At 43.9% G+C, this 15242-nt stretch overlaps 1 protein-coding gene across 1 annotated transcript in view; it reads right to left on the bottom strand.

The window, feature by feature from the left end:
- Positions 1 to 15242, bottom strand: part of LOC142302574 (transient receptor potential cation channel subfamily M member 7-like) — a 254559-nt gene that overhangs the window by 63842 nt on the left and 175475 nt on the right. The window contains 1 exon segment of the mRNA XM_075343678.1: positions 12883 to 13057. Coding sequence (XP_075199793.1) covers positions 12883 to 13057 — 175 coding nt within the window.

Below are 15242 nucleotides of genomic sequence, written 5' to 3'. Positions count from 1 at the left end.
CCCTAGCTTGTGTGTGTCCTCTCATGCAGTTAAAAAACTTACCGTGTATGGGAAGCTGAGACCCAGGCTATATATGCGTATGATATGGATTGGCAATAGGTGTGGTTGGGGAGGGTTCACAAACGAAAAACAACTAACAATAAGGAATAACGTTTGGAACACCATTCTAAGTCTGAACTGGGTGCAAAAACCTAAAAAAAACATCACTATGGGGAGATAAGGTATGCACACCAGTGACTATGTAAGGGCAATACATGGAATAGCAGAAACTGCTGTGTGAATACTGACTTGAAAAATCCAATAGCTATATGTAAAGTGAAAATGTGAAAAATGGAATCTGCATTACTGCCATGAACATATGAATCAAGAGAAATTTAGCTACTGAATTGATCAATGCAATAGAGCCCCAACACTACGCCAAAGTATTTCTCTACGTTGGGGTCCCTAGCTTGTGTGTGTCCTCTCGTGCAGTTAAAAAACTTACCGTGTATGGGAAGCTGAGACCCAGGCTATATATGCGTATGGTATGGATTGGCAATAGGTGTGGTTGGAGAGGGTTCACAAACGAAAAACAACTAACAATAAGGAATAACATTTGGAACACCATTCTAAGTCTGAACTGGGTGCAAAAACCTAAAAAAACCTAAAAAAACCCCTAAAAAAACCTAAAAAAAAAAAAACAAAAAAAAAACCATAAAAAAAAACATAAAAAAAAAAACCCATCATCTTATCTCCCCATAGTGATGTTTTTTTTAGGTTTTTGCACCCAGTTCAGACTTAGAATGGTGTTCCAAACGTTATTCCTTATTGTTAGTTGTTTTTCGTTTGTGAACCCTCCCCAACCACACCTATTGCCAATCCATATCATACGCATATATAGCCTGGGTCTCAGCTTCCCATACACGGTAAGTTTTTTAACTGCATGAGAGGACACACACAAGCTAGGGACCCCAACGTAGAGAAATACTTTGGCGTAGTCTTGGGGCTCTATTGCATTGATCAATTCAGTAGCTAAATTTCTCTTGATTCATATGTTCATGGCAGTAATGCAGATTCCATTTTTCACATTTTCACTTTACATATAGCTATTGGATTTTTCAAGTCAGTATTCACACAGCAGTTTCTGCTATTCCATGTATTCCCCTTACATAGTCACTGGTGTGCATACCTTATCTCCCCATAGTGATGTTTTTTTTAGGTTTTTGCACCCAGTTCAGACTTAGAATAGTGTTCCAAACGTTATTCCTTATTGTTAGTTGTTTTTCGTTTGTGAACCCTCCCCAACCACACCTATTGCCAATCCATATCATACGCATATATAGCCTGGGTCTCAGCTTCCCATACACGGTAAGTTTTTTAACTGCATGAGAGGACACACACAAGCTAGGGACCCCAACGTAGAGAAATACTTTGGCGTAGTGTTGGGGCTCTATTGCATTGATCAATTCAGTAGCTAAATTTCTCTTGATTCATATGTTCATGGCAGTAATGCAGATTCCATTTTTCACATTTTCACTTTACATATAGCTATTGGATTTTTCAAGTCAGTATTCACACAGCAGTTTCTGCTATTCCATGTATTCCCCTTACATCGTCACTGGTGTGCATACCTTATCTCCCCATAGTGATGGTTTTTTTAGGTTTTTGCACCCAGTTCAGACTTAGAATGGTGTTCCAAACGTTATTCCTTATTGTTAGTTGTTTTTCGTTTGTGAACCCTCCCCAACCACACCTATTGCCAATCCATATCATACGCATATATAGCCTGGGTCTCAGCTTCCCATACACGGTAAGTTTTTTAACTGCATGAGAGGACACACACAAGCTAGGGACCCCAACGTAGAGAAATACTTTGGCGTAGTGTTGGGGCTCTATTGCATTGATCAATTAAGTAGCTAAATTTCTCTTGATTCATATGTTCATGGCAGTAATGCAGATTCCATTTTTCACATTTTCACTTTACATATAGCTATTGGATTTTTCAAGTCAGTATTCACACAGCAGTTTCTGCTATTCCATGTATTCCCCTTACATAGTCACTGGTGTGCATACCTTATCTCCCCATAGTGATGTTTTTTTTAGGTTTTTGCACCCAGTTCAGACTTAGAATGGTGTTCCAAACGTTATTCCTTATTGTTAGTTGTTTTTCGTTTGTGAACCCTCCCCAACCACACCTATTGCCAATCCATATCATACGCATATACAGTTAGGTCCAGAAATATTTGGACAGTGACACAAGTTTTGTTATTTTAGCTGTTTACAAAAACATGTTCAGAAATACAATTATATATATAATATGGGCTGAAAGTGCACACTCCCAGCTGCAATATGAGAGTTTTCACATCCAAATCGGAGAAAGGGTTTAGGAATCATAGCTCTGTAATGCATAGCCTCCTCTTTTTCAAGGGACCAAAAGTAATTGGACAAGGGACTCTAAGGGCTGCAATTAACTCTGAAGGCGTCTCCCTCGTTAACCTGTAATCAATGAAGTAGTTAAAAGGTCTGGGGTTGATTACAGGTGTGTGGTTTTGCATTTGGAAGCTGTTGCTGTGACCAGACAACATGCGGTCTAAGGAACTCTCAATTGAGGTGAAGCAGAACATCCTGAGGCTGAAAAAAAATAAAAAATCCATCAGAGAGATAGCAGACATGCTTGGAGTAGCAAAATCAACAGTCGGGTACATTCTGAGAAAAAAGGAATTGACTGGTGAGCTTGGGAACTCAAAAAGGCCTGGGCGTCCACGGATGACAACAGTGGTGGATGATCGCCGCATACTTTCTTTGGTGAAGAAGAACCCGTTCACAACATCAACTGAAGTCCAGAACACTCTCAGTGAAGTAGGTGTATCTGTCTCTAAGTCAACAGTAAAGAGAAGACTCCATGAAAGTAAATACAAAGGGTTCACATCTAGATGCAAACCATTCATCAATTCCAAAAATAAACAGGCCAGAGTTAAATTTGCTGAAAAACACCTCATGAAGCCAGCTCAGTTCTGGAAAAGTATTCTATGGACAGATGAGACCAAGATCAACCTGTACCAGAATGATGGGAAGAAAAAAGTTTGGAGAAGAAAGTGAACGGCACATGATCCAAGGCACACCACATCCTCTGTAAAACATGGTGGAGGCAACGTGATGGCATGGGCATGCATGGCTTTCAATGGCACTGGGTCACTTGTGTTTATTGATGACATAACAGCAGACAAGAGTAGCCGGATGAATTCTGAAGTGTACCGGGATATACTTTCAGCCCAGATTCAGCCAAATGCCGCAAAGTTGATCGGACGGCGCTTCATAGTACAGATGGACAATGACCCCAAGCATACAGCCAAAGCTACCCAGGAGTTCATGAGTGCAAAAAAGTGGAACATTCTGCAATGGCCAAGTCAATCACCAGATCTTAACCCAATTGAGCATGCATTTCACTTGCTCAAATCCAGACTTAAGACGGAAAGACCCACAAACAAGCAAGACCTGAAGGCTGCGGCTGTAAAGGCCTGGCAAAGCATTAAGAAGGAGGAAACCCAGCGTTTGGTGATGTCCATGGGTTCCAGACTTAAGGCAGTGATTGCCTCCAAAGGATTCGCAACAAAATATTGAAAATAAAAATTTTTTTTTTGGGTTTGGTTTATTTGTCCAATTACTTTTGACCTCCTAAAATGTGGAGTGTTTGTAAAGAAATGTGTACAATTCCTACAATTTCTATCAGATATTTTTGTTCAAACCTTCAAATTAAACGTTACAATCTGCACTTGAATTCTGTTGTAGAGGTTTCATTTCAAATCCAATGTGGTGGCATGCAGAGCCCAACTCGCGAAAATTGTGTCACTGTCCAAATATTTCTGGACCTAACTGTATAGCCTGGGTCTCAGCTTCCCATACATGGTAAGTTTTTTAACTGCATGAGAGGACACACACAAGCTAGGGACCCCAACGTAGAGAAATACTTTGGCGTAGTGTTGGGGCTCTATTGCATTGATCAATTCAGTAGCTAAATTTCTCTTGATTCATATGTTCATGGCAGTAATGCAGATTCCATTTTTCACATTTTCACTTTACATATAGCTATTGGATTTTTCAAGTCAGTATTCACACAGCAGTTTCTGCTATTCCATGTATTCCCCTTACATAGTCACTGGTGTGCATACCTTATCTCCCCATAGTGATGTTTTTTTAGGTTTTTGCACCCAGTTCAGACATAGAATGGAGTTCCAAACGTTATTCCTTATTGTTAGTTGTTTTTCGTTTGTGAACCCTCCCCAACCACACCTATTGCCAATCCATATCATACACATATATAGCCTGGGTCTCAGCTTCCCATACACGGTAAGTTTTTTAACTGCATGAGAGGACACACACAAGCTAGGGACCCCAACGTAGAGAAATACTTTGGCGTAGTGTTGGGGCTCTATTGCATTGATCAATTCAGTAGCTAAATTTCTCTTGATTCATATGTTCATGGCAGTAATGCAGATTCCATTTTTCACATTTTCACTTTACATATAGCTATTGGATTTTTCAAGTCAGTATTCACAAAGCAGTTTCTGCTATTCCATGTATTCCCCTTACATAGTCACTGGTGTGCATACCTTATCTCCCCATAGCACTGATCATTGGCTGGAGCTGGGTGACCTCTGCTTCACCCGCCCCCAGCTCCCATTGGAGAGACCGGCCTTGTGACCGATCTCTCCAATCACTGTGGATCTGGGGCCGGTGAGCGCTCCCCTCAGCTTCACTCCTGCGTCTATGGAAGCTGAGGAGAGCGATCCCTGCAAGTGCCGCATCAGTAAGTCATAGCCGCCACCACCGCCCCCCCCTCTCCATCTGCTGTCCCCCCTCCATCTGCCACTGCTCTCCCCATCAGCCACTGCCCCCTCCATCTGCCTCCCCCCTCCATCAGCCGCTGCCCCCTCCATCTGCCACCGCTCTCCCCATCAGCCGCTGCCCCATCTGCCTCCCCCCCTCCATCAGCCAATGCCCCCTCCATCTGCTGTTGCTCTCCCCATCAGCCGCTGCCCCCTCCATCTGCCTCCCCCCTCCATCAGCCGCTGCCCCCTCCATCTGCCTTCTCCCCTCCATTAGCCGCTGCCCCCTCCATGTGCCACCGCTCTCCCCATCAGCCGCTGCTCCCCTCCTTGATTGAAATTAGCATATAGACTACAAAACTGAATAATGAGAAACAGGGCCGCACCGTCCATTGTAGAAGTTGAGCAGTTTGCTCAGGCGGCACTATATTCAGGGGGGCAGCAATGTGGCCGTGGGACGGAGCTGTATGGGGACTGCTGTTTTCCGCTGCCCAGTGCCTCAACAGTTAAACCGTGCACAGGATCTCCCGGCCGCCCATCACCACCCCCTCCCAGCTCCTCACTCTCAGCCGCTGGCTGACAGGTCCCCCGCTCCTCAATCTCGGCCACCGGCGCCTGACAGCACCCCCCCACTCCTCGCCTCAGAGATGCGTACCGGCAAATATTTTTTTACAAAAAGAGCGCTGCCTGCAAGAGTACCTGATCCCATCACCATGGATGAGGGAGCATCTATGCTGGACGAGGTACCAGTGGGCCTCAGTGCTGTTCACTGATGAAAGTCGATTCACGCTAAGCAGAAATGATGCCCGCTAATAATGTCTGAGACATCAAGGAGAGCACTAAGCATTAGTTACTGTTGTCACCAGATGAGCCTTTTGTGGTGTTGTTACAGTGTGGGCAGGTGTGTCTAGTCAATACAGAACTGCCCTATACTTTGTGAATGGTACAGTGCCAATCCTCTACTACTTGAATAACATCATTAATCCAGTTGTGCCTCTGCATGAACAAAACATGCCTAATTTAATCTTCATGGATGACAATGCTCCAACTCGAGGATGGCTTTTTAGGGAATGGCAGCTGGAGACTGGATTACCTCAAATGGAGTAGCCTGCACTTTCTCCAGGCCTGAATCCCATAGATAACCAATGGTGTCAGCTGAGTTGCCGTGTAGAGACTCGTAACTCTGTACCCCAGAACCTCAATGACCTGAGGGCTGCTGTTCAAGAAGTGTGGGATACCATGCCTCAGCAGACAATAACTCCACTTGCGAACAGCATGAGATGTCATTGTCAAGCATTATTTGATGCTCAAGGCTACATGACAAGTTATTGAGACATTGACATTTTTTGTTGGGGGTTTACCCACCACTGTTGTTGGCTTTTGTGTCAATAAACTGTTTTGAGATGAGTAAATTACGATTGTATGCTTCTACTTAATTGACCTAATGTCATGATAAAATATCACTGTAGCTTGAACTTTTTACATTTCCCATTAATTTTACCCGAAAGCCAAATATCCCTAACTTTTATAAGAAGTGTATATGTAATATAATGAAGAGACAAAAGACGACATGCTTCTTTTGGCAAAGCGGTGAAGAAACCATGGCCAAGGCATTGATTGCAAGATGTAAAAAATGGGGCCCACAAAATTTTTGGCACCTTTTCAAAATTGTGGGTAAACAACTTTATTTCAAGTATGTGATGCTCTTTCAAACTCACCTGTCACAAATAACAGGTGTGGGCAATATCAAAATCATACATGAAACCAGATAAAAAGGACAGATGTTGACTCAAATTTTACATTGTGTGTCTGTGTGTGCCACACTAAGCATTGAGAACATAACGAGGAGAAAACAACTGTCTGAGGACTTCAGAACCAAAATTGTTGAAAAATATTAACAATCTCATGGTATTACCCAAATTGCCAATACACTAGGGCAATTAGGTAGAACCGAGCAAAGCGCCATAATTGGCACATCTAATGGATGTGCCAATTCTTAGGTGGCTACAGTCTGCTATTTTTAGGCTGGAAAGGGCCAGACAACAATGGGCCTTCACACACTAATATTGCTATTGTATTCTAAGAATATGTTCTGTTATATTCTTCGAAACAATCAAGAACTTTGATGATTTTACGTCACATAAAAGTTGTACTGCATAATTACGAATATTTTAGTTATGTAATGACTGGTCAAATTAGAATTCATAAAGAAGTCTTCATTTTTCAGTCTTTTTAGTGTTCCATTTTTTTCAACTATTAAGGAGAATCTATCGGAAGGTTGAAAGTGGCCAGTTTGTTATTTTCGCAGCTCCCCTGAGTATAATGTTTATTGTTGTTAGTATGTTTTTTCTTAAATCTGACAAACTGTTCCAAAGATATAAGACTTTTATTGAGTGCTCATTCTTATTGTCTTTGCCAAGGGGGTATGGTTTACAGGATTCTCTGTCTTTAACCCCTTAACGACCGCAGGCAGTAATTCTACGTCCTAGCGGTCATAGTCTTACTGCCCGCGGTCAGCTGCCAGCAGCTTGCCGCAATTGGCGTACATTTCAGCTGATTTTCTCAGCTGAGATGTGTGCCTGCCAGGCACGAGCAGAATCGTTATCTTCTCGTGCCGTTTAACCCCTTAAATGGCACTGTCAATATGTGACAGCAGCATTATAACGGCATCGGCGGTAAACATTTACTCACCGGCCGATACCAGAAGTCACGTGACATGATCACGTGACTTCCGGTGGTTGTCGTGGTAGCACAGGGTCATGTGATGACTCCTGTAGCTCACATGAACTACTTTCGGTTTCACCTGGCCCGGAGCTGCATGAGGCAGAAAATGAGCATATCTGCTGTTTACAGCTGTATAGCTGTGATCAGCAGATATGGCAGAGCGATCGGATTGTTGATCCATATAGTCCCATAGGGGGACTAGTAAAATAAAAAAAAAGTAAAAAAAAGTTTTTAAAAAAATTAATAAAAAAAACCTAAAAGTTCAAATCACCCCCCTTTCGCCCCATTGAAAATTAAAGGGTTAAAAAAATAAAAATATACACATATTTGGTATCGCCGCGTTCAGAAACGCCTGATCTTTCAAAATATAAAATCAATTAATCTGATCAGTAAACGGCATTGTGGCAAAAAAATTCCAAACGACAAAATTACGTTTTTTGGTCGCCACAAATGTTACACAAAATGCAACAACAGGCGATCAAAATGTACCATCTGCGCAAAAATGGTACAGTTAAAAACGGCAGCTTGAGATGCAAAAAATAATCCGTCACTGAGCCATAGATCCCAAAAATGAGAACGCTACAGGTCACGGAATATGGCGTAAAACGTGCGCCACTTTTTTTGGACAAACTTCTGATTTTTTTAACCCCTTATATAAAAGTAAACCTATATATGTTTGGTGTCTACGAACTCGCACTGACCTCAGGCATCACACCCACACATCAGTTTTACCATATAGTGAACAAAGTAAATAAAATATCTCAAAAACAATAGTGCTATCGCACTTTTTTTGCAATTTTTCCGCATTTGGATTTTTTTTGCCGTTTTCTAGTACACTATATGGTAAAACTTATAGTTTCACTTAAAAGTACAGCTTGTTCCACAAAACATAAGCCCTCACATGACTATATTGACTGAAAAATAAAAATGTTACGTCTCTCGGAAGAAAAAAAATGGAAAGCGAAAAATCGGTTGCTCGTGAAGGGGTTAAGTTGCTCTGCATTATTACCATGTCAGAAATGCCCCTTGGTAACAAATCATAAAAATTAGCACTAAATAAAAGCTCTCATATCTCTGGAACCATATAGATGATTTAGAAAAATAAATACAGTATATAAAAAATGAAATACTCAGCATAGCAGTATGAACAAAATAAGAACAAAAATGAGACATACCATTGAAAACAGAAGTTTACATACACTACCTAAAAAGACACATGCATGTTTTTCTCCCTCGCTCCCGTTTTAGGTCAATTAAGCCCGCTACACACGCTTCAATATATCTCACAATCCGTCGTTGGGGTCAAGTTGTAAGTGACGCACATCCGGCATCGTTTGTGAGGTATCTGCGTGTGACAGCTACGTGCGATCAGGATTGAACGAAAAACCGTTGATCGCAAACACATCGTATCATTCTCTAGAATTGAGCGTTTTGTTGCACGAACCTAGTCAATTGTAACGTGTGACATCCCTCATACGATTTTGGTGTCTGATGCTATGTGCGCAGGTGTGCGCTCTGCACCGCAGCTTATAAAAGGTCTGCTTCAGAGCGCAGCTGAAAAGCTGCGTTCTGAAGCGCCTCACAATGTCTGTCATTCACTAATCTCTGTCAGTCCGTCACTATCTCTGTCCCTCACTCTCTGTCCATGTCAGTCTATCCCCCTCTCTCATATACTCACCGATCCCCGATCCCCGGCGCTGCATGGCATTCACACTGCTCCGGCGGCTTTTACTGTTTTGAAAAAGCCGCCCGCCCATTAAACAATCTCGTATTCCCTGCTTTCCCCGCCCACCGGCGCCTATGATTGGTTACAGTGAGACACGCCCCCATGCTGAGTGACAGGTGTCACACTGCACCCAATCACAGCAGCCGGTGGGCGTGTCTATACTGTGTAGTGAAATAAATAATTAAATAATTCAAAAAAACGGCGTGCGGTTCTCCCCAATTTTAATACCAGCCAGATAAAGCCATACGGCTGAAGGCTGGTATTCTCAGGATGGGGAGCTCCACGTTATGGGGAGCCCCCCAGCCTAACAATATCAGCCAACAGCCGCCCAGAATTGCCGCATACATTATATGCGACAGTTCTGGGACTGTACCCGGCTCTTCCCGATTTGCCCTGGTGCGTTGGCAAATCGGGGTAATAAGGAGTTATTGGCAGCCCATAGCTGCCAATAAGTCCTAGATTAATCATGTCAGGCGTCTATGAGACACCCTCCATGATTAATCTGTAAATTACAGTAAATAAACACACACACCCGAAAAAATCCTTTATTAGAAATAAAAAACACAAACATATACCCTGGTTCACCACTTTAATCAGCCCCAAAAAGCCCTCCATGTCCGGCGTAATCCAGGATGCTCCAGCGTCGCTTCCAGCGCTGCTGCATGGAGGTGACCGGAGCTGCAGAATACACCGCCGCTCCGGTCACCTCCACGCAGGTAATGAAGACAGCCGCGCGATCAACTGCTGTCACTGAGGTTACCCGCTGTCACTGGATACAGCGGTGGCCGCGGGTAACCTCACTGACAGCTCAGCTGATCGCGCTACTCACCTCAGTTGCTGCGTGGAGGTGATAGGAGCGGCGGTGAGTAGCGCGATCAGCTGAGCTGTCACTGAGGTTACCCGCGGCCACCGCTGGATCCAGTGACAGCGGGTAACCTCAGTGACAGCAGTTGATCGCGCGGCTGTGTTCATTAGCTGTGTGTAGGTGACCGGAGCGGCTGTGTATTCTGCAGCTCCGGTCACCTCCATGCAGCTGCGCTGGAAGCGACGCTGGACCATCCTGGAGTACGCCGGACATGGAGGGCTTTTTGGGGCTGATTAAAGTGGTGAACTAGGGTATATGTTTGTGTTTTTTATTTCTAATAAAGGATTTTTTCGGGCGTGTGTGTTTATTTACTGTAATTTACAGATTAATCATGGAAGGTGTCTCATAGACGCCTGACATGATTAATCTAGGACTTATTGGCAGCTATGGGCTGCCAATAACTCCTTATTACCCCGATTTGCCAACGCACCAGGGCAAATCGGGAAGAGCCGGGTACAGTCCCAGAACTGTCGCATCTAATGTATGCGGCAATTCTGGGCGGCTGTTGGCTGATATTGTTAGGCTGGGGGGCTCCCCATAACGTGGAGCTCCCCATCCTGAGAATACCAGCCTTCAGCCGTATGGCTTTATCTGGCTGGTTTTAAAATTGGGGGGGGACCGCACGCCGTTTTTTTTAATTATTTAATTATTTATTGCACTACACAGTATAGACACGCCCACCGGCTGCTGTGATTGGGTGCAGTGTGACACCTGTCACTCAGCGTGGGGGGCGTGTCTCACTGTAACCAATCACAGGCGCCGGTGGGCGTGGAAAGCAGGGAATACGAGATTGTTTAATGGGCGGCCGGCTTTTTCAAAACAGTAAAAGCCGCCGGAGCAGTGTGAACGCCGTGCAGCGCCGGGGATCGGGGATTGGTGAGTATGAGAGAGGGCTGCTAACTTCAGTAATTTAGGAGATTAGCGGTCACCGGTGAGTCCTTCACTGGTGACCGCTAATCAGAGCGCGACACAGACAGAGCCGCGGTATGACAATGAAGTCGGGGGAAGTTCACCCGAGTTCATTCTGACAGTGCGGCTCTGTCTGTGTCTGCTGTCATCTGCAATTCAGCTCTGCTACATGGCTGTCTGTGTCTGCTGTTAGCAGCCATGTAGCAGAGCTGAACGGCAGATGACATAGTAAAAACGCATCCCTATTCCTACACATTACACACGCTTGTCAAGTCAATAAATAAAAAAAAAAAAAAGGTGCCCAATGCATACGTCACAGAACACATGATCTAAAGGATCGCACACAAAATTGATCAATTTAACATAGACTACTAACGCACGTGTGACAGCAAATGAACGACCAACGTGCAATCTCATAAGATCCCGTATGCAACCTGGGCGTGTCACATCGCAAATGCGATTGTACAACTAATTGCAACGTGTAAAGTGGGCTTTAGGAACCAAAATTATTTATATTTGCCACATGCCAGAATAATGAGAGAGGGAATGTTTTAAGGCATTTTTATTACTTTCTGCAAAGTCAATGTTTTGGAGCGGCCATCACAAATCCCTGATCTCAATCTTATTGAAAATTTAAGGCCAAGAGGAAAAGGCCAGTGTGAGCAAAGCGACCTACAAACATGGCTCAGTTACATCAGTTCTGTCAGGAGGAATAGGCACAAATTCCTACCAACTATTGTGAGAAGCGTGTGGAAGGATATACAAAACGTTTGACCCAAGTCATACAGTTTAAGGGCAATGGTACCAAATACAAATGTATGTAAGGCTAGTTTCACACTTGCGTTGAACGGTATCCGTTGCATTGCGTTGTGTGACGGATGCAACGGATGTGTTGCATATAGTCGCACAACGGATGCAACGGATGCTGCAAAACAACGGAATCCGTTTTGATTTATTTATTTATTTTTTTTTTTTTTTTACAGTTTTGCCGGCGGCAGACTATTGTGAACGGTCAGCTGATCGCTCCCAGTAGCCGGCCGCCGGGTGATCAGCTGATCGCTCCCTGCAGCCGGCCGCTGGGTGATCAGCTGATCGCTCCCTGCAGCCGGCCGCCGGGTGATCAGCTGATCGCTCCCTGCAGCCGGCCGCCGGGTTATCAGCTGATCGCTCCCTGCAGCCGGCCGCCGGGTGATCAGCTGATCGCTCCCTGCAGCCGGCCGCCGGGTGATCAGCTGATCGCTCCCTGCAGCCGGCCGCCGGGTGATCAGCTGAGCGCTGTCACTTGCCGGCGGCCGGGCATGCCGGCGGGCGGGCGCTCAGCTGAGCGCTGTCACTTGCCGGTGCCCGGGCACGCCGGCGGGCGCTCAGGTGAACGTTCGGCCACCGCGAGCCAAAATAAAGTTTGTGATTTAAAAAAAAAAAGAGCATGCGCAGTGAAATCCAGAGGATTCCGCTGCTCAAAACAACGTTACATGCTGCGTTCCTCCCACTTGGCGGAAGCAACGGATTCCGCTGTTTTCCAAAAGGGCGGATTGTAATGGAAGGAAAACAACGCAAGTGTGAAAGTACCCTAAGCTTTTGAATTGCAGAAAGTAATAAAAATGCCTTTAAACATTTTCTCTCTCATTATTCTGGCATGTGGCAAATGTAAATAATTTTGGTTCCTAATTGACCTAAAACGGGAAAGGTTTATTCTGATTTCATGTCAGATAGTGAGAAAAACATACAGGTGTGTCTTTATAGATAGTGTGTGTAAACTTCTGGTTTCAACTGTATTTAATCTGGGAACAGGTCCTCTTTAAATTTACAAATAAAAAATGCACATCTATGCACCTGTGCAGTGCTTAGCTTACCATCTATTTCATATGCAAACATTTCACCATATGTCATCCAGTATGGACGAAACACTACATCTTTAGCAAGGGACCATGAAGGGTCTTCGTTAGGATAAAGGATTGCCTTTCTTGGGACACCGAAGGATAATATTACAATTCCCATGATAACCACAATGAAAAACATACGTGACATCTAAAATGGAAAACAAAAAATGAAAAATAAATGATAAAGGAAAGTCTAGCACTACACAGGTCATTTGTAAGTGACAATAAGGGGTACTTTGCACACTACGACATCGCAGGTGCGATGTCGGTGTGGTCAAATAATCGAAAGTGACGCACATCCGGCGTCTCAGTCGATATCGTAGTGTGTAAATCGTTTATGATACGATTAACGAGTAATCGTATCATCAGTGTAGTGTCCGACATTTTCATAATTGCGCTGCAGCGACGGTACGATGTTGTTCCTCGTTCCCCTGCGACAGCACACATCGCTGTGTGAGAAGCCGAAGGAGCGAGGAACATCAGCTTACCTGCGTCCTGCGGCTCACGCCGGCTATGCGGAAGGAAGGAGGTGGGCAGGATGTTTACGTCCCGCTCATCTCTGCCCCTTCGCTTCTATTGGCCGCCTGCCGCGTGACGTCGCTGTGACGCCGCATGACCCGCCCCCTTAGGAAGGAGGCAGGTCACCGGCCAGAGCGACGTCGCAGGGCAGGTGAGTGCATGTGAAGCTGCTGTAGCGATAATGTACGCTACGGCAGCGATCACAACATATCGCAGCTGCGACGGGGGCGGGGACTATCGCGCTCGGCATCGCAAGCATCGGCTTGCGATGTCGTAGTGTGCAAAGTACCCCTAAGTCTCCTTTTACACCAGGATAACGAACGCCAATCGACAATATGTTCTTTTTCTTTCTTTTAAATGTGTCAGTTCAGTTGTGATTTTTCACACAAATGGTAGCTCAGGCAATTATCCACCCCAAAACATTATTCAGGTTATTGATAGCAGCACATTTTTTGACAAGAAAGGATGAGCTACAAAGAAAGATTTTAATTTTTTCTGTTCATAAAAGATACAATTAGCGACAAGCAAATCATTACTTTTGAAATTTGTTAATACAAATGATTATTTATACAATTATCAGCCTGTGTAAAAAGTTCCTTAAAAGGAATCTGTCACTGTGTTTTTGCTCCCCCATCTGAGAGCAGCATAATGTAGAGACAGAGACCCTGATTCCAGAGATGTGTCAGTTACTGAGCTGTTTGCTGTCATTTTGATAAAATCAATGATTTCTCCGCTGCAGATCTAGCAGTTATACAGAGCTCATGAATATACTGGACTACCTGGCAGCACACAGAGTAGTCCTCTAATGATAATCTACTGCTGATTAATAAGTGATTTTATCAAAACTACACTACGTAGGTCAGTAAGTGACACATCACTGGAATCAGGGTATCTGTTCCTATGTCATGCTGCTCTCAGATTAGGTGGCAAAAATCTAGTGACAAATTCTATTTAAAGGGTTATTCCCATCTCCAAGATCATATCCTATTATGTAGTAGGTGTAATAATAATAATAATGATAATAATAATGATAATAATAATATTAGCATATATCTCCACTTAGAAATGTGGTATAGTTCTTCTGATTCACGATGTCACATACTTCTTGTGCAGGGCATAACAGTAGTTTAGGTATCCAAGGTTATGGCTACACATAATGGGACAGTTAGTTAGTTGCTAGTGCTCATAGCCATGGATTCCTAAGCTATTGCCGTGACTGAACATGAGATAACTGACAGTGAATCAGAAGAACTCTACTACGTTTCTAATGTACCCCTTTACAGCTACATATCAGTTGTGGCCATCATCACTTAATTATATTAATCTATTACTATCAAATAATTTGTTCTACGTTTCCCCCTTCATTTTTTCACAAAACGTTTTCCTCAAAAGAGTTTGCAGGAAATCTAAGTAATTAAATAAATAAAGTAAATGCAATTAAAAATAAAGTGGAACATTACCTTTGGCAAATCACACTTGTTTGAGAGGTGATCTCTGTAGGATTAAAATGGTCACGGTTTTGTTACACTAAAGCTGGGTTTACACACTGCAACATCGCAAACGACATCGCTGTAACGTCACCGGTTTTGTGACGCAATAGCGATGTCGTTTGCGATGTTGCAGTGTGTGAAACACATCAGCGACCTGGCCCCTGCTGTGAAGTTGCTGATCGCTACAAATCGTTCAGGACCATTCTTTGGTCCTTTGTTTCCCGCTGTGCAGCATGATCGCTAGAAAGTTTCAGTGTGTAAAGGGACTTTGCAGCGACTTTGTTAGCGACTTCCTTTCAAAGAGCTGCTTTTCAACGTCCCCAA

This window comes from Anomaloglossus baeobatrachus, chromosome 4 (genome assembly GCF_048569485.1).
Source record: "Anomaloglossus baeobatrachus isolate aAnoBae1 chromosome 4, aAnoBae1.hap1, whole genome shotgun sequence".
Lineage (NCBI taxonomy): Eukaryota > Metazoa > Chordata > Amphibia > Anura > Aromobatidae > Anomaloglossus > Anomaloglossus baeobatrachus.
The sequence above is the reverse complement of the archived record's forward strand: the minus strand, read 5'-3'. Positions and strand labels throughout refer to the sequence as shown.